This window comes from Oryzias melastigma, linkage group LG5 (genome assembly GCF_002922805.2).
Source record: "Oryzias melastigma strain HK-1 linkage group LG5, ASM292280v2, whole genome shotgun sequence".
Taxonomy (NCBI): domain Eukaryota; kingdom Metazoa; phylum Chordata; class Actinopteri; order Beloniformes; family Adrianichthyidae; genus Oryzias; species Oryzias melastigma.
This window is the reverse complement of record NC_050516.1, coordinates 9424004-9443664: the sequence shown is the minus strand read 5'-3', so window position 1 is coordinate 9443664 and position 19661 is coordinate 9424004. Positions and strand designations below refer to the sequence as shown.

At 41.5% G+C, this 19661-nt stretch overlaps 2 protein-coding genes, 1 long non-coding RNA gene and 1 pseudogene across 7 annotated transcripts in view; 3 read left to right on the top strand and 1 right to left on the bottom strand.

Annotated features, from left to right (window-relative positions):
* Positions 1-19661, top strand: part of dlgap4b (discs, large (Drosophila) homolog-associated protein 4b) — a 707978-nt gene that overhangs the window by 498209 nt on the left and 190108 nt on the right. The gene's annotated exons all lie outside the window — the stretch shown is intronic.
* On the bottom strand, positions 104-1446 carry LOC112145526. Its single transcript, XR_002919088.2, has 3 exons — positions 1168-1446; positions 247-296; positions 104-153 (listed from the first exon to the last, which is right to left on the bottom strand). It is a non-coding gene; the product is annotated as an uncharacterized LOC112145526 (long non-coding RNA).
* Positions 1999-3538, top strand: LOC112145535 (annotated as a pseudogene).
* On the top strand, positions 4119-5925 carry hmx4 (H6 family homeobox 4). Its single transcript, XM_024270811.2, has 2 exons — positions 4119-4560; positions 4649-5925. Exons 1-2 carry the CDS (start codon positions 4389-4391, stop codon positions 5185-5187), a joined length of 711 nt encoding a protein of 236 aa, XP_024126579.1. The 5' UTR covers positions 4119-4388; the 3' UTR covers positions 5188-5925.

Here is a 19661-nt window from a genome sequence, read left to right as displayed (position 1 = left end):
GGGTTCAGATGAGCCTGCTTTTAATGTAAACATGTCCAGGATAGCACAAGGGTTAAGATGACTGCCCACTAAATGCCCATGAGTCTCTATAATACTTGAATAACAAATGCTAGATGACTCCAAACTGGATGCTTTGCATGTCCAGACATCAACCTGAAAAAGGCAAAAAAGCACACAACTATTGCTTAAACAAATTTACATAATAGTGATTATCAACTGCTAAGAGCAAACTTAATATTTACTTACTATTACAAGGAGGTTGCTACAGATAACTCCTGGTAACAGTGATGATCACTCTGAAAAATATGTAGACAAATACATTAGATGAGCAATAAACTTTCCAGAATACTTGGTCATCAGAAGTGTCAAAATTGCATATGAGGAAATTTAAAAATATCAATTATATTTACATTAACAGGGGAAAAAAAACAAGGCTGAATTATCAAATACAGTATATGATATAATTCAGAAGGTATAAAACATACAATGTATACTTCAATACATACTTTTAATTGCATGACATTACATCATATTTAACCAAAACATCATGATCTAAAGAAGGAATTAGAGGTAGAACAAAATAAAATGTATCAATGTCAATATTGGGCAGGAAAGGGGGTTATTGCTAATGATAATGGGTCACTCAAACTTGAACGCACATTAAATACATCCGGGTAATGCAGCAATGTGCATCTTGGCCACGGGGTTACATGTGGCCATTATGAATTTCCATCAATTCTTTTGTTCTTGGTCGCATTTAAAAACGTGCGAATAACAGCCATTTTTTGTGGGTTTTCAGTTTTTAGATGACTTTTGGGCTGGAAAACCGTAACTACCTGGCAACCCCGGACCCTGCTATTTTGCTGCCGATTTTGCATCATGGCGCCTTTTTTGTTTTTGTTTTTTGGCGAACCCTCTCAAAGTAAATAAACAGATCAATCTCTTCCTCGACTCAAAAGCAGCATTCCGTACGGTTCAAAATATGGTAACAGCAGCCACGGTTAGCCAAGCTAGTTAAGGTAGTCCGACTTTTTTCTAAAACGAGAAACACGAGCCGGTTTTACTATTGCCATACAGTTTTACGTAAAACCGCTCAACTTCGCGGACTGCGCCGTAGTGATGCTACTAATAGGAACACGAGGAAACCCGAAAATCAAAGGATACTACCAGGAATTAGTTCTATTTTCAAACCCGAAGTCCGACGTGCAGCTTCTGATAGTGCGGGAAGGAGACTTGGAGGAAGGGAGAGACCGTTGAACCACATGCACATGCGCACAGGGAGGCGGACAAAATAAAACTTAATAATTTTGAGTTAATGGATCAGAGGCTCTTTGCTATTAAATAACTTTAGTTAACATGAATGAGATATACATAATTTTCTGATTAACTACTAAATTTGAGTAAAATGAATTCAATCTAAATGTGTCACCTTTAAGAGGGTCTTGAATCATTTTTTTGAGTGAAATGCTCGTAGTATGACATAGCACACATGCAGTACTTTTGGTTTCAAACTAACATAGCTGCAATACTATTTAAACTACTTTCTTTGTGCAATATTACTATTATGTTAGATTATAGAGATCAAATTGATTTAAATGGAAAAGCTGTTTTGAAAACTGTCAGGCTTGTCCTGGACACACTGGCACGGTCACGCGTAGCACGCATTCCGTTTTCTTGGAAACCCCCATTCGCTGCTGCGCTCATCCAATCGCCGGCGATCTTCAGCTCATTGTTGTGTGACATTACGTTTCTGATTCTGCCTCTCACCCGCGCCGGTGTGGAGGAGATCCCGACCCCCGTCACAACAGGGACATCCCGACCCCCGTCACGACAGGGACCCCCCCCACACACACACACACAACCACACACGCGCACACACCCCAAAAGAAAAGATCGCAGCGACGCTTGAGATGAGTGTGTGGACTTTCCGCCGCCATGACGCACGACCAAAAGCCAGCCGATTGCGCACGCCAGCACCGTGACATCTGAAGTCCAAACATGCAGGATGAGTCGAAGGACCTCCACGGCGCGACCTCGTCCAGGGCGTCGTCGTTTTTCATTGACAACCTGCTGCGCAGGGGGCGAGATGAGCACGGGAATCGGTCCGGTTGCAGCTGGACGGACTGCGGTTCCGAAGCGGCTTCACCGCAGCGCCACTCTGAGGCATTCTTCCCCGACCGTAGCGCCCCGGCGCCGGACGAGCCCGCGTCCCGGAGACGCTGCACAGAGACGGGCTCTCAGCAGCCCACAGACGCATCCGTGACGAGGGTAGAACAAGGTGACACGCTGTTGGGGGGGTGGGCGGCACCGAGTGACCCCAGGCGACCCGTCAAAATCCTGAACTGATAGATATCTTACTCTAATGAATACGCCAAAAATCTTTTATTTCTCTGATCTCTCAGAACCAAGTTTAAGTAACATGAACTCTACACGCATCTCTGGCCATTTTAGTCCAGTTATCCCCAGCTCTGGACTCCGTTCTAAATGAAGGCCCGTTTAGGGTTCTGGTTTCATTGCGCAGAACCAACACTGCTATACTCCTGGAGTTTGTTTTTTTTTTCTACATTTTGGATCATTTTTCTGTGAGTGAAGCGGCTCAAAAAAAAGAAAGTAGTTCAGTAAAAGGACGGAAAGAAGAGATGAAAGACTATCAGAAAATAGTACAGGATAAGAAATGGATTAAATGGGAAAAGACTGACTTATTTGATTTTAAGTTTGCACAAGTTTGCAAATAAAACAAAACTTCCAGAACTTCAAACTCAAACGTCCTCTATTATGACATAAAGACAAGTGGGCCTAACTGTATATAAAAGGGCTTTTATAAATTCAGTTTACAGCCCGGTCTCCAGTTTAAGTCGTATTTCGTGTTAGCGGCTTGACAACAAGACTTTTATATAATCTAACCTAAACTATTTTTCAAGCCTAAGTTTCTGAATGTGTTCTTAGGTATAAAGGCCAACCTGAGTTCGGAGGAGCCGTGCTGCTCGGTGTGTGGCCGGGCCTCACCCGCTGTGTCCGAGAGCAGCGACGAAACCGACACGAAAACGGGCGACGGGTGCTTGACGGACGAAAAAGAGGACGCGCTGTGCGCCTTTGACGCGGGCTCCGAGCCGGGCTGCACCCGCAAGAAAAAGACCCGGACCGTGTTCAGCCACAGGTGTTTCAGCTGGAGTCCACCTTTGACGCCAAGCGTTACCTGAGCAGCTCGGAGAGGGCGGGGCTGGCCACGTCTCTGCGTCTGACAGAGACCCAGGTGAAGATCTGGTTCCAGAACAGGATGAATAAGTGGAAGCGGCAGCTCGCCGCAGACCTGGAGGCTGCGCACATCCCGAACTGCCGGCAGCGGATCGTTGGGGTTCCCGTCCTGTACCATGACGGAGGAGCGCCTGCCGCCGCCGCGGTGAGCTTCAGCCTGAACCAGCATCCGGGCTCCGCGGCGTCCACCCCCGCGGCGGGCTTCTCAAGCTCCGTCTACCCTCTGTCGTCGTTTGCGCACTCCATGAGCATGCTCAGAGCGCAGATGAGCGGCCTGGTGTGAGGCGAGAGGGCGATGACCATAAACGCAAACACAATCCTGCGGCGGGAAAGGCAGCTGCGTCCACAGAGCCGAACATTTGTCTTTCGGTTTCTGACGAGCTTGTACCGAATGTTTGAAAATACTTATTTTTGCAAACATTTGTTTTTAAAGTCACGTGTTTTCCAAGTTTCTCACATTTTCACAGAATAAAAAATCAATAACTTCACAGCTTCTCCTTTTTAACCAGAACATCATCCATTTTGCAGCTGTAATCTCACACGCAAAAAGGAAGATTTTTAGCTTTTACGAGCTGCAGTTTTCCACGTTTTTTTTAATCACGTGACGCACAGAAATCGCACCAAGCCGCGTGCGCATGGAGACCTGAAACAGGGCCTTAAATAAAAATGAATTTCTATGAGAAAAAAACTACAATTTTAAAACTAAATAAATAAAAATAAACTGTAATTAGTTTCGGTACTGAGCAGCACGCGCAGCTGCGACACTCTACTCCTGATGTTCGGCAGCATCAGAGCTGGCGGCGGGAGCACTGGGACGGTTCGCCCGTCGGTGACCGGCGGGGCTCCGGGGGGCTGCAGGCCGCGGCTCCGCGCTGCTGCGGGTGGATGAGGAGGAGTCACTCGACAATGACATGGGGGNGGGCATCAACGCCAGCTTGCTCTTCCCTTCCTGCCATTGGTGGGTGCTCCACTGAGCCAATCGCTGACGAGACGCGCTCTTTGCGCTGTTGAGTAGTTGGCGCTGAGCTGGCTGTAGCCAGTGTCCACTCAGAGGCAGCAGCGGCTGACATGCAGCGCCAGTGGCCACTGTGACGAGGAGCAGTGCGCAATCAACGCGCAGCGTCTCGGAGAATATGAGCAAAGCAGCGGCTCCATGTCGACCCAGCGCCTCCTTCAAGTTCACTATTGACAACATCCTGAACCTGAAGTCGAGCGGGGCAGGGTCTGACTCCAGCGGGCTGCGGGATGAGCTGCGGGAAGAGCTGCGGGATGGGCCTGCAGGCCAACAGAGGCCAGACCAGAACGGTAAGACGCGCTTCGCCGGAAGACTGGAGGAAGTTTTTTTTTTTTTTTGTGGGAGCTGTTGCGCTGAGTTTTACAACTTTTTTTCCAGTGTCGGTCAGAACCGGCAGCACAGCCTCCGAACCGGGCTCGCGCTACGAGAGCGGCGACAGCAGCTGCGACGACAGCGTCTCCAGCAGCGCGGCCCCGGACGCGCTTCAAGGAGGCAGTCCGAGCAAGAAGAGCAAAGTCATCACCAAGAAGAAAACTCGCACCATCTTCTCCAAGAGACAGATCTTCCAGTTGGAGTCTACCTTCGACATGAAGCGGTACCTCAGCAGCGCGGAGCGGGCCTGCCTTGCCAGCTCCCTGCAGCTTACGGAGACGCAGGTCAAGATCTGGTTCCAGAACCGCAGGAATAAGTTGAAACGACAGATCTCCACGGAGATCGACGGACCCGGGAGGGATTTCCCCGAGGCCGCAAAGCCCGTGGCGTCGGGGCCGCTTCCGCCCTTGTACAAGGAGAGCAGCCTGCTGGGGAGATGCCTGCTGCCGGTGCCACTGCCGGTGATGTACCCGGCCAGCGGCGCGCCTTACCTCTGCTTCTCCAGCGCAAGCAAGTACTTCAGCCTGTACGACGGAGACGTATGAGGCGACCCACAGACGCTTTGGCGGGGTTTGTTGCCAAGTTTCAAGCATTTAGGGGTCTGGCGAAACCCGAACCTGTTTTTCAAACAGGAGAAACTGGCCCAGAACGCGCGGCATTATTAATTTTCCTGAAGGCCTGACTCTGAACTTCACCCGGCTTCACTGATGATGCCTGATCATTTACAGTCTGTTGTTGTTTACATCCTATTTTATTATTATTCTTTTATAATTAACCAGTTTATTGCTGCGAAAGCCACCAAAGAAATTACTGTAGCCTATTTGCATGCTTTCCGGTATATTAAGGAAGTTTAAAATATTAAAATTATCTTTGTATTTAAATGAATGTACGTAATATCATTTCATTTCTCTTGCGCATGTTTAATTTTTGTTTTTCTAGTTATTTTATTATTATTTTATCCCACTTTGCCTTCAAGATTACTACACCTTTTATTAAAGTGAAATTAAAACAATATTTAAGAACTTCACATTTCAGATTCAGTAATTTCAGATAATTATTCTTTTTGATACAGACCTTATTTTAATCTTTTATACATATTTTTAATTTTTTTTCCTGGCAGAATATTAATTCTGTAAACGGACAGCATCAATTTGCTAAATTTTTATTAGAAACTCGGGCCTAAGTAATACAAGCAAACAAACACTTTGTTTCCAGGTTGGAGGAAATACATTTTGGTGGAAATTTTCTTCATTATTTGAGGGCAAATAAAATAAAATAAAAAATGCAGAACCTAAAAGGAATAAATAAATAGCAGTTTTGGTGTCAACTTAAAGAAGAAATAGCAAACTGGATAATGATTTTTTCCTTTAGTCAAGTTTTAGATATTAAATTACAGGGAAAGTTGTCAGACTTGCTCCAAGTCTTCAAAGAACAATGCGTCTCACCATGGCTTCAAACCAAATATGATAGAACATTTCTGGTCCATATACAGGTATTGTTGCTGGTGAGGAAAAAGGAGATTCTCCTCCTGTTTTTATTTTTCTTTATGAGAAATTAGACTAATGCTCTCCTACTGATCAGCCGCTGCTTAAACACAGAAATCTATCCATGTAAGTTGCTGCATATTCAAAGAAATGCAGCCATCAGAACAAACAGCAATGTTAATTCATGCTTTTGCTGATTCTGCAAATTTTTCTGGTTTTTATAATAATTTGAGATGTACTTAAAACAGATATTTATTGCATAAAGAGAAACTTGTAATGAAAGAAAATGCAAAGTATTCATATATGTGCCATTAAACAGTACATTGACGACAATGAATTATGGAGTGGGGAAAAAAATCATATTTAATTTCAAATTTTGATTTTTTTGTATGCACAATCTCTCCATTATTCATACCCAATTCCTAAAACATTAGAATAAATCTCAAATTGAAGCAAAAATGTGTTGATATTACAAACAATTGTAATATTTATCTTTGTAAGGTGCTTTACTCTTCCACCTAAAAAGGACAGAACTTTGAATCAAATTCAATTCAAGTTTTCCGACTTTGTTTTCATTCTCTGGTTTAACCCTTTAACAATAGCTCCACTGTCTATATTCTTTGATTTGCTGTATTTTTTTATTATTGTTAGCTAAACTCAAAATTAGACTACAAGCACTTTAAATTTTGACGGAATAAAATATAATGATAATAAAATATAATAAAAAAGTACAATAACATACTCTAATTGCTTTCAGCAATCAGACAAATAAAAAACAAAAACAAAAAAATCCCAAAGTAGCAAAATTAGCTAGCATGTAGCTGAAATGTTAGCTAAACTCCAAATTAGAATAAAAAGCTGAAAAAAGTCTAAATAGACACTTTTCACGGTGACGTCAGAGAAAATGGCAAGATGGCCGTGAATGCGATCCACAAGTTCCGATGCTCTCATTTAGAACGGCAAAGCTGACCGCTGAACGCTGTTTAACACAATTTTACATAAATAATAAAAGGTAACATTACCAATTTCAACAGAAAAATGTACAATATTTATTTTTTGAATGTTCTACTGAACTGTATTTTTATTTCCTCTTTTAGATCGTTCACAAATCTAAATACAAATTTGAATAATCCTTCAATATTGGAGGTTTAATTCAAAATATTGACCTTTCATTTGAGCAGATATTATTCTAACTGGTTCTATTTTGGCTGAATGTGTTCCCATGTATTTTAAGTGCGATCAGCGAAAAGTTGATAGAAATTTATGTTGTTCACATTTAAAACCTGCAGCAAAGACAAACATCTCTGCATGTCTGTACACATTTTACCATTTCTTCCCAGGATGAATGTACTTGTTGTTTTACAGGATATTTTAGTTGATAATTGTAAAAACAGGAATGGTTTGGCTCAGTGCAAATGTTCCTTTCTATTGAGCCACGTATTTTCAGCTTTCAAAATAAGAGCAGCCAAGTAAAAAAAATCATCTCTGGGTGAACGTATTTTATAACATTACATGGAAATAGTCACTTTTATATTTTTGGCAACAGCTTTCGATTAATTATATCATGTTTTACCTTTATTTTCCTGCAGATCAGACAGAGTTATGATCAAAATCAAAGAGGAGTGATGTTAGAACCACGGCTGAGCTAACAGCAGCTCACTGACCGCAGTAGAAAACATTACAACAGGAATAAGTTTGATGACTTTAATCTCAGACATGCTGGAATGTCTGACTTTAGATCTGTTTACAAGGATTATGGAAATTTTGACAACTTTGAACTGGTGAGAAAAGATCTTCTGCAGCTCCACGTCTCATAGCCAAAGCTAATGTTAGCGTTAGCATTAGGACAGATTTAAAGAATAAAATCAGAATTACCTTCATAATCAAACAAGCAGCATCAGTGAAGTTCTTGTAACCTTTGTTTAACTTTAACCAGGTTGTCAGAGAGAATTAATCCACGACTTGTTTAAAATCATCCAGAAGAATTAGAATCAGCTGAGCTGCAGTTCTGACTCCAGACAGGATTACTGACATTTGAACTTTGATTTGTGAACCATCTATTGGTTAAAAAAAAAAAAAAGTACAACCAGGTAGGACATTTATACAATAAATATTGTAGAAATTTCAGTTATAAATGGTTAGGTTACCTTTTTTGATTATTTATGAGAAATTGCTTTAAACAGCGTTCAGCTGTCAGCTTTCCTGTTCTAAACAATAGACACCGGAAGCTACACTGCTCTAGACCGGCGGTGTGTGACGTCATGTGAAAAGGGTCTATTAGGAAAAAACCTAGCATGTAGCTAAAATATTAGCTAAACTCCAAAATAGTCAAAAAAATGGCAGTTAAATATTTTAAAAAGTTCATGAGTCATGGAGTTGAAACTTGCCAGCAGTAATCTCTTAAAAGACCTGAATGTTTTGATAGCTGAATGTGCTAAAAAGCTACAGATGTTCAAAATACTTACGAAAGAAAAATAATAAAGAAAAAAAGAAACAATATAGACACACTAATAAAGAAAAAATTTGTATAGAAAAACATTTCTACATTTCTTCATTTAACCCTTTAACACCGGAGCTCCAGTGTTTATTTTCTTTGATTTAATTATTTATTTGCTAACATGATCATATCAGTAGATTGACTGCTAGAATGATCATATTAACGGTTGAAAAGTTACACTATGTTCAGGTGTTACAGGGATAAAGTCACCTGACTCATTGATAGCTGCATGAGAGCACCGCTTGATCCTTCTCTTTGTAATGCAGAATAAATGTCCGACCTTTGAAGGAGGGACCTATATTGTGCAGAGAAAGCCTTCGCGGTGACGGGACAATCCTGATCAAGTGTTCCTACGTCCCACAAACAAGATTGGGCGGCATCCTGTGCAGGAGTGTGTTCACACAGTTCAAGATCCACATCCGGCTGCCCGTCTCGTGTTTCAGAGCTGCAGAAGACTCACGCAGCCACTAACTACCCACAATCCTCAACGGCTCGTCAGACTTTCAGGAAACAAGGTGTGGTCAAATGCCGTCAACATGGAAGTTCCAGTTAAGAGTGCAGAAGAATGTGCAGAAAAAAAATTGCAGAAGATGATTTTTTAAAATGTGTTAAGTCCCATTCATTGTTTTTTGTTGGGTGTGCTAATTGTTGGTTTTGTCGCTCCGCTCATTCTGTACCTCCCCGTGCCTCCTGCCTTGTCACAGCCCATCACTGGCCTCTGTGCACTGAAGCCTGAGCCTGTGTGATGAATGAGAGGGACTGAGGGTGTTGTGAAGGGGCAGCGGCAGGCGGGGGAACGGGCTGTTGCTCAGGATGGGTTGATGAGCGCCTGCTTGTATTGGAAAAAGCTGTAATCCAGTTTGTGCTCCACCACCGCCGTGGCATAGTGGGGGCCGGGCAAGCCCCCAATGTGTTTTTGCAAGCAACTTCTTTCTGCATGACCTGGTGGGGGCCTCTCTGTCAGTCGGTGCATCCATTTCTTTAACCTCTGTTGCCCTCTCCCCGTCATCTGACACAGGTCGTCCTCCAAGATGATGGGAGACAGCGTCTCCGAGCAGAAAAGATGGCGGCTGCAGGAGTTCAGGCCTGAATGCAAAAAGGAAAAACTTTTCTGGTTTAGCAACTGACCACGTGAAACAGTGTCCTGGAGATTCCCGTTGATTCCCCGGAGATCAGGGCACTAAGGAGAAACACGACACCCAAAACTACATCACACAAGACATCATCCAATATATGACGAGGGTTTTAGTTAGGCTGGAAATCTGAGACGTCAGCTTTGTATATGTGTGTTAACGTTGGGGAGTGTCTGATGGCCTATTGATCTGCTTATTTAGACACCCCCCCCCTCCATCATGCAAATTGCTTGAGGAAATTGAAAGAGGATGGTAGGGGGAAAATCCGATGAAAGAAAGTGATACAGAGACAGAAAGAGGAGTGGGAGAGCAGAGAGACGAGCCAGCAGGCTGGACTGCAGCCACGAGGTAATTGCAATTGACGCTAAGTGCAAATAATACATTTTACCTACCATAAATGAAGTACAATAAAGTACTTCCAACACTTCTTCTCCATCATTCTCTCATAGATTGACTTCACTCTAATTAAACCAACTACACATTTAGTTTTGTTGAAAGTCCACCGCTGGTGACCCCTTCACCATCACGCCTTTTCGGTCCTACAAGCAGAGCAAAAAGGAAATGGGACGCAGAGACTGTTGAGCCACAAAAGAAAGCAGTGGATTTTGGAATTTCTCAAATTTGTGAAAAAGTTTGTTATTTTAGATCAACGGTCCCTAATCATTTTCAGGCCATGCACCAATTTTAAAAAATACATATATTTTAACAGACCGGTCCAGAAATTGGCATTTTTAAGCTTCCAGTTTCTGAAAATCTATGTTCAAAATAAAATACTAAAATGAGAAATTCAGTTTTAGATTTTTTTTAACACAAATGATAAAGATTCACTGAAAGTTGAGGATTTGTAGAAGTTGTTTCTGATTTGAAATAATTCATAAAGGAAACATGACAATAAAAATCTTCATCCTTCTTCATACATGTGTTGCATTTGTTGAAAAACCACTTTAGAGTCAGTATGCTCTGCCTCTACCACGTTTGGATGTTCTGCAGCTCCATAATTAATGCTCAGTTGGAACATCTTCAGCTCAGTTCTACCACTGGAATGTCTTGTTTTGGTCAAAGTTGGTCAGCTTATTGGTAATGATTGTTGACTGTATAATCACTGGACAGTGTAACCCCTTCCCCCTTGTGTTCCAAACAAGAAGTACCTGCTGGTTCCAAGAAGCCAAAATCCCACAGGCTTCTATAGAGACATAAACAGTTATTACTCAGTCATTCTATTGGTCATAATAAACATTCTGATCTGGTACCTTTTTTAATTAGCATCTTCATTCAAATATTACATTTTTTTCATTCATTTTTTCTTTATCACAAGTTATTCAAGTTATAAACTGACCAATCAGATGCCTCAGTGAAAGCATATGGTGCCAGGTGGCCCCGCCTCCAATGTTTAATTTCAATTCAATTCAATTTTATTTATATAGCCCAAAATCACAAAGAGATTTGCCTCATTGGGCTTCAAAATATAAACAATTGTTAAAGCTAAACAGACTACAAAAACTGGTTATCCCTGCCCTTAGACCCTCCCTCCCAGTAAGGAAAAACTCCTAAAAAAAACCTGAGTCAGGAAAAAAGAAGAAACCTTAGGGATTCCCACATGAAGGAGAGATCCTATCCCAGGACGGACAGGCGATACCAGAACAGTTAAAGAAAAATTAGCTTCTACAACTATGAATCTAACAGTTCATTCAGATAAAGCTGAGGGAGGAGTGATGATTAAGTCCATAGTCAAGATGAAGCAGAAGTGCAGTCCACGACCAGGAGGAAAGACGACCCAGCCGGAATCACTCTCACTCAGAGATGCAGGATGGTGTCGGGGGCATGGTCCACGGCCAAGAGTGGGAGTGTGGGCGATCCACCGGGGATCTGAAATCTCTCCCGCTCCCCAGAGGAGAGTGGGAAAGAAGAACAACATGTGAATGGAACTGCACCAACAAAAGCATGGAGAACTAAATACAATAAATAATAAAGAATAGAAGAGAGGAGAAATAGATGAGAATAGAGAACAGAACCCCAGAGCTGATCTGAATAATAACCATGATAGAAATCTAAATTTATATTTATGTTTAACTTACAGATTCTCCCGAGCCTGCTTTAGAAGGGGTGTGGACTTATAACAAGCTCACTCCTGATTAGTGACAGTAGTTCCTCTAAAACGTGACTCAGACCGACTTAGACCAAACACTGTCATCTGTCGTTGGTCAGGTGGTGGAAAAATCATTGACAGATGTGGTCTTATTTCACTGGAGCCAGAGGTAAAGTGTATGGGTGACAGCCCCCACCCCCCTTTTTTTCATGGGTTTTCATGGATGCCTACATGTGTGTTTTTAACAAGTCTGTAAATGGATGATGGATTTTTGGTAATTTAACTTGAAACAACCAAATATCCATCCATCCATCTTCTTCCGCTCATCCGGGACCGGGTCGCAGGGGAAGCAGTCTAAGCAAAGATGTCCAGACTTCCCTCTCCCCGGCCACTTCCTCCAGCTCCTCTGGGGGGACCCCGAGGTGTTCCCAGACCAGCCGAGAAGCATAGTCTCTCCAGAGTGTCCTGGGTCTTCCCCGGGCCTCCGCCCAGTGGGACATGCCCGGAACATCTCTCCATGGAGGCGTCCAGGAGGCATCCGGACCAGATGCTCAAGCCACCTCAACTGTCTCCTCTGGATGTGGAGGAGAAGCGGCTCTACTCCGAGCTCTCTCTGGGTGACCGAGCTTCTGACCCTATCTCTAAGGGAGCGCCCAACCACCCTCCGGAGGAATCTCATTTCAGCCACTTGTAGTCAGGATCTCATTCTTTCGGTCACGACCCAGAGCTCATGACCATAGGTGAGTACTGGAATGAAGATCGACCGGTAAATCGAGAGCTTTGCTTTCTGTCTCAACTCTCTTTTCACAGCAACGGACCGGTACAGCGACCGCAAAATGGCGGACGCCGCTCCAATCCACCTGTCGATCTCACACTCCGATCTTCCATCACTCATGAACAAGACCCCAAGATAAACTCCTCCACCTGAGGCAGGATATATCACTAATTGAAATTAAATGGGGACCAGCAATATTTCTATTGGGACCAACCTCTGTCCAGAAAAGCATTTCTTCAATTTAAAAAAATAAAGTAAAAGTAAAATGTGGTTCAAAACACTACAGAACAGCAGAGTTTTCCATTGATGATGTCATTACTAGTGCAAATGTCACTAACTTGCATCTGAATGGAAGCTATTTTCTTCTTGCTACATCCGCAATAAAACTCACACAGAAAAAGTGTCTGACACTCAGACAGAGAGTGAATACCAGTTAAAAGCAGTGTTGCTCACATCGGCCCTCATGTCCTGTCCCTTCAGACACCCATGTCAGGATAATGTGCCATTAATCTACTCATGAAAACACATTATTGACCAATCAATAGATACGATGGAGGGATGACGGCAAAAGGATGAGGAAGACAGGAGGCAGGGGTCGGATGCTCTAAGTCTGAGGGATGTGTCTAAGTGAAGGTGGGGGGACTAACACTTATCTACAACACCACATAATGAGCTTCCCTCTTTGCATACATGGAATGTGGTTTCTAGAAGATAGTCAATACACTTCCATTAAGAAAAGAGTTGTCACAGTACACCAAATTTTTCTTTTTTTTTTGTTTGCTTTGGTCTACAAGCTTCTGATATTACACTTGACTTTAAACTGTTAGTAACAGGAAATTAAAAGAATAGTGTGAATAAGAATTATTGCTTTAAAAAAGAAACCGAATGATTCCAGTGAAATTTTACACATTCAATTGCAACCAATAACTTCATCAGTGGTCTTTTTACCATAACAGTTAAAACACATGTTGCTCATGTAAAAACCGGGCACCTTGTTTGGGCATCACTTTCTCAGCTCTCACCTGCTTGTAGTTGGTCTCGATGAACAAGTCTGTGACATTTGGCTTTACATCCTCCATCATTGGCTGGTGTTTCTTCTTAGACCCGATAGGTCATGTCTGTATCATTTTCCAATATATAGAATTGAATGGTCATGGCAAGTTGAGACTGTTGTACACTCACCGGCCACTTTATTAGACACACCTGTCCAACTGCTCATTCATGAAAAATTTCGAATCCACCAATCACATGACAGCAACTTAATGGATTTAGGCATGTCTACATGGTCAAGACGATCTGCTGCAGTTCAAACTGAGCATCAGAATAAAGAAGAAAAGTGAAGAGATTTTGAACTTGGCATGGTTGTTGGTACCAGATGGGCTGGTCTGACTGTTTCAGAATGTGCTAATCTAGGATTTTCCCCCACAACCTCAATGCTTGTTTTGCAGGGTTAGCTGCAAAACAAGCAGGGCGGTAGCCCTCGAGAAACAGTGTTGGTGACCACAGTTTTCCTATGGGCATGCTGCTGTCGACAAACACTTAAGCAACAAGTAAGGATACATACGGGCAATGTAGGTGAGAAGTTGGCATAATATGTAGGGTCTTCTGTTTTTTGAGCATAGTTTGAGTTGGCATTCCAACGGGCATTATACGGGGACTTGTGTAAAACGTGCACAGTTTGTGCACTCGCCATTTGCGCACAGCCAGTAAGTGGTTAGTGTGCACACCTTACCAACGACTAGAGTGAGGTGAAAGGAGATCGTATGACAGCATCACCCATATGTCATAAGTGTGTAACTTACATTATCCTTTCAAATGTTTAACGATGTACTGACCACACGAATTATTTTCATGACGTCCCTTGAGGTGGTAGAACAAGCAACAAGGGAACTGCAAGACACACCTAAACTGGATGGATGGATGGATTTTCATATAGCACATGTAGCATAAATATCAAATGCATGACATTATCAAATCAAGCTTTATTTATATAGCACTTTTCATATAAAAGGATAACACAAACTGCATTACAACAAAAACAAAACAGTATAAATAATGTAAAAACATACACTAAAATTTAAATTGAATTAAAGCCCCCTTCCCCAGACCAGCCCACAATTCACCCATCCCCATCTCCCCACCCACTCCCTAACTGACAGAAATAGACAATAGGAAAATAGGCTGAGCACGTAAATTGGTTGTTAGAAACTAATAGTTGGGACCTCCCTCTCAATGATTACACTCATCATCACACACAATATTAAACACAAGTCAGATGCCATAGGTTATTTTGTGGTCTGTTTTTTGTCACAGGATGAAAATTATCACAGCAGACCAAGGTTACCCTGTCAGAACATTTGATCTGCTACAGATTCGTTAGCATGTCTAATCTGCTGAAACGACAATCAGACCACAGCGCACAATCTCAAACATCAACAACTATACTGTTTTTTAACAAGTATTACGATTCATTTTAACAATTTGATTCATATCATAATCTGTGGTTGCTGATCTGATTCAGATTTTATATTGGTTCTTTCTGAACAATCCGATTGGATCCAATTCTTTGACCTAAAATGTTTCCAGGACATCAGCATTCCAACTTTCCACCAGAGTCAGTCAGAGATAAATACCTGCTTCTGCAAAAAGGGCAGGTGAAGTTTTACAAGCATGTAAACAAGAATGAAATTTTAAATCCATTCAGATTTTAGTTTGATAAAGTTCAGCCCACTGTTGTTTTTCCACCCACAACAGAATAATCAATATTAGACCATTCTACCACACTGTATGTATCACAGGACTTTGATAGATTCAAAGTCTGGTTGATCAGTTTCTGCTGCATCACATATGCGTTGTCTGCTGTGATTTTTGTTTTTACATTATAGTTGAATACATCTACCATGCAACATGTTTTCCAGGATTCATATAATAAATCCATTTTATTTTAAGGACATTTTTAATGGTATAGGTTGATTTGTTTCATTTTCACTAACAACTTGCCTCAGACAAATCCATCCGGTTGGATAAATTAATGCTATTCCTCGATTAATTGTCATAACCCTACCTATTACACATATCCAGGTCTTAGTGGGTTTGTTGTTATGAAAACTAAATACATCTGAAGTGTTTGAATTTCCCGTGACTCTCATGAAAAGTCAGAATAAAATGTTGCAACAAGCTGACTTCTTACCCGTAAAAGAGCAGCTCCCTTGAGGCGTATTCTTCCCTCTGGCTGGGATGAGGGAAGCTCTAAGTGCTCTGTAATAGCCAGCAATCAGCACAGATGGACAGAAACCAATGTCTCACCCGCAAGAAGTATAAATAAATGAGAGGACTAAATAAAAAAGCTATGTTCTCACAGCCACAGCTTGCATTGGGCATGTGTTTTATAATGAATATAGATTAAAAGGTTTAAATATTTATGGTCCAGGGGTGCTGAGAGGTAAGTGGGTAGATGTGGGGCTTGAGGGATTGTTGGGGCAAATGGTGTGAAATCTCATCTCAAGTGCAGGGGATGAAAATGAAGAATTCTTCCTGCTCCGGAAGCTTCAAAAGCAAGTTCATTTGTGATGCCTCAACTGGAATTCCGTAGTGAGCCTTTCAGCATGATACCTAAGGGAGGACTTTTATTTCATTTTTCTGGTATCACACAAACGACTGACATTTGAGCATCATTCATGAACTCATGAGCTAAAGGGGCTGCAAAGACAAGCATCATCTGTCTTGATTTTATTACCTCTGCATGATATCTCCACATATCTGTTTCTGGTCACCATTTGTCTGCAGCTAGTTTTAAAGAAAACGAGAGGTGTCTGGGGACATGTTCTCACCTGACTGAGAATGGTCCTGGGTCAGATGTTTTTTTTTTTTTTTTCCGGTTCCGGGTCACGAGCAGACGTGTGTCTCCAGCTCTCAACAACTCTTCGGCTTTTAAAGTTTTTTAAAGTTGCCCACAAGAGACTTTAATCACCGAGCTGCAGCAACAACTACCGCAACGAGGAGAGTTGAACATGGCACCGAAGAAAAATCTTGAAGCCGATCTGGCAGAGCTCAAAGTCGCGTTAGCCGACATACAATCTAAGCTAACCCCAGCTGTTCTCTCTGAATCCACGCTAGCAGCGCTGCTGGAAGCTAAGCTAACAACACTGCTACAACTCCTGGAAGATTTCCGTCAAGAAAAGGCACGTAATGAACAACGAGATAATCGCCAAGATCTCCTGGAGAGAAGGATGCATGACATGGATCAACAAGCACGGATGAATAATGTGATTCTCACGGGACTTCAACTACAACCCTACTACCAGCGCTAGCATGGATGCTAACGGGGCTGTGACGGGAGCTAACGTGACCGTGGAGAATCAAGTTGGAGAACTTCTTGCGTCAAAAGGGATTTCCTTGGACCTAAATACTGTTTAGGTCTGTCATCCGCTTCCTCTGAGAAAGAATACGTATAAACCAGCGATCCTGATCAGGTTCATGAATCGAAAGCACAAGGCAAGGCAAGGCAAGTTTATTTGTATAGCACATTTCATGTACAGTGAAGAGATAGCTTTGATGAAACAACGTAAAAACCTGAAGGGGTCTAATGTGTTTTTTGAAGAACATCTTTCTAAATATCACACTGATCTGGAGAAGCACGCAAGAATGTTGCGTAGAAATAAACAGATCCCCAGCACGTGGACCGGAATCTTTGTGAAATCACTCGGACCACCAGACGTTACAAAGCCTCTGGAAATAAAATCCTTGAATGACTTTGAGAACTGTGGGATTACACATGTCTGGCCCTTTAATTCAAGCAAAATGTGAACTCAAAAACCGCTGGATGTGAACTCTGACCCGATTCTGAGCTGCAGAACTTGAGCACATTTCCCTTGAAATGAGACCTTCACAGACTCTCAGTCATAACAACGAAGAAGAACCGTTACGTGGTCTTAAACTTGTTCTTAATCTGTGATGTAGCACTGATTCTGCTAAATATATATATATATATATATATATATATATATATAATATATATATATATATTTTATTCTTGATCCTTTTCTTTCCAACTTATTATTTTTTTTGTTATAATAATCATTTTTATGAATACAATCTGCACAAATTGTATTTTTTATCAGAATATTTTGATTTTTTTCTCCATAAACTGATGAAGATAATTTTTACTTATTACTTTTTCTATTTTCATAATCATTCTTTGATTAATACAATCTGCACTAATTGTCTTTTTTTAATGAAAATATTTAGATTTTTACTGCATTAGCAAATGAAGATGATTTAATTATTATTTTTTGTATTATCATAATTCATGCACAAAGTGTCTTTTTTTCTATGAGAATATTAGATTATGGTTTATGTAATATGCAGTAATGATTACTGAAAAGTTTACAATCACTATGGTATTAATTTTCTTTACTGATTAATATAAATTATTTGTCGTGGATGCTTTGAAACTTGATTACATCAATGATTTTGATGATCCTTAATAGCCTGATTTTATTAATATTTGATATTAAGTCCTGAACCGGATATTGATAATTCATGTAGAGAAAATGGTATGGTGGAGTCGGGGTGGGATTATACAAGTTTGCTTCCTTCCACTCCCTTTCAAGTGATCTACTTGTGATTCACTAAGTGTTATGTTATTTATGTATTGTGACATGATTGCTTGAAATAAAACATTTGATTCATTCATTCATTCAAGAATTAGTGAGTCGACTACTGCAGAGAGAGCCCATTGTGCCAAACCAGCAATTGGTACACTGAGATATAAGTGGATCTGGGTGGGCAAGTATCTCGAGCAAGCACGACAGAGGGGGAGTTGGTGTAGCGCTACGTTCACACCAAATGTGATTTGTGGGTCAAGGGTGTCCAGTTTCAATGTTTAGTCAATGGGCAAATGCAATCAGAGGTCCTGTGGGGTGTTTTGAGTCAGGAGAGGCGCAGCAGTATAATGGAGGCGCTGCCACGTTATGGGCATTGCGTTGTGGCCTGATGCTTTCAGAGCTCAAATATCTGAATTATGGCAAAGAACGCAGAATGTGATTCACACATCAAATTCGAATCCACTGCTCAAATCTGCTTTTCAACAATTGCCTAAAATTGTCCTGTGTGTGGGAGGAGCTTCGGTTTTAAATGCTTTTTAGCTACATAGAAGCATTTACATTGCAAGGCAGACAAAGACAACAATAAGAGATCACTTTTTCTTTTTTTTTTTAAAGCCCTTTGAAATATTAGTAATCACGTCTCCATGTCTGGGATCATGAGATCATTCAGAGACTCTGTCAGTACGGTGAGCTTCACCGTCTACTGCAGGAGCTGCATCTGAATGAAGGACGCTTTCAGCGCTACTTCTGTCTCTCTGTGACCCCGTTAGAGGACTTGTTCTTTATCAGTTTGAGGAGGAAAAAACTGTAAATAATTATACAATTTGAGGACCTTTTTAACATTGTCTTGATGCAAAAAAGAAAATTATCATAAAGTTCGAGACTCCTGATCAACACATCACAAACCAAAGCTGGGTCCCTGATTGGTTAATGCGACACTTTACCAAAGTTCAGATATTTGAACAATGAATGCGTCATTGACTTAACATTGAAACTGGACACCACTGACCTGCAAATCTCGTTCGATGTGAACACAGCTGATCAGACACAGTTATGACCAAAATCAAAGAGGAGTGATGTTAGAACCACGGCTGAGCTAACAGCACCTCACTGACCGCAGCAGAAAACCTAACAGGAATAACTTTGACTTTAATGTCAGACACGCTGGAATTGTCTGACTTTTGATCTGTTTACAAAGATTATGTGAGAATGGAAATTTAGGAAACTTAACTGGTGAGAAAAGATCTTGTGCAGCTCCACGTCTCATAGCCAAAGCTAATGTTAGCGTTAGCATTAGGACGGATTTGAAGAATAAAAACCGAATTACCTTTATAATCAAACAAGCAGCATTCAGTGAAGTTCTTGTAACCTTTGTTTAACTTTAACCAGGTTGTCAGAGAGAATTAATCCACGACTTGTTTAAAATCATCCAGAAGAA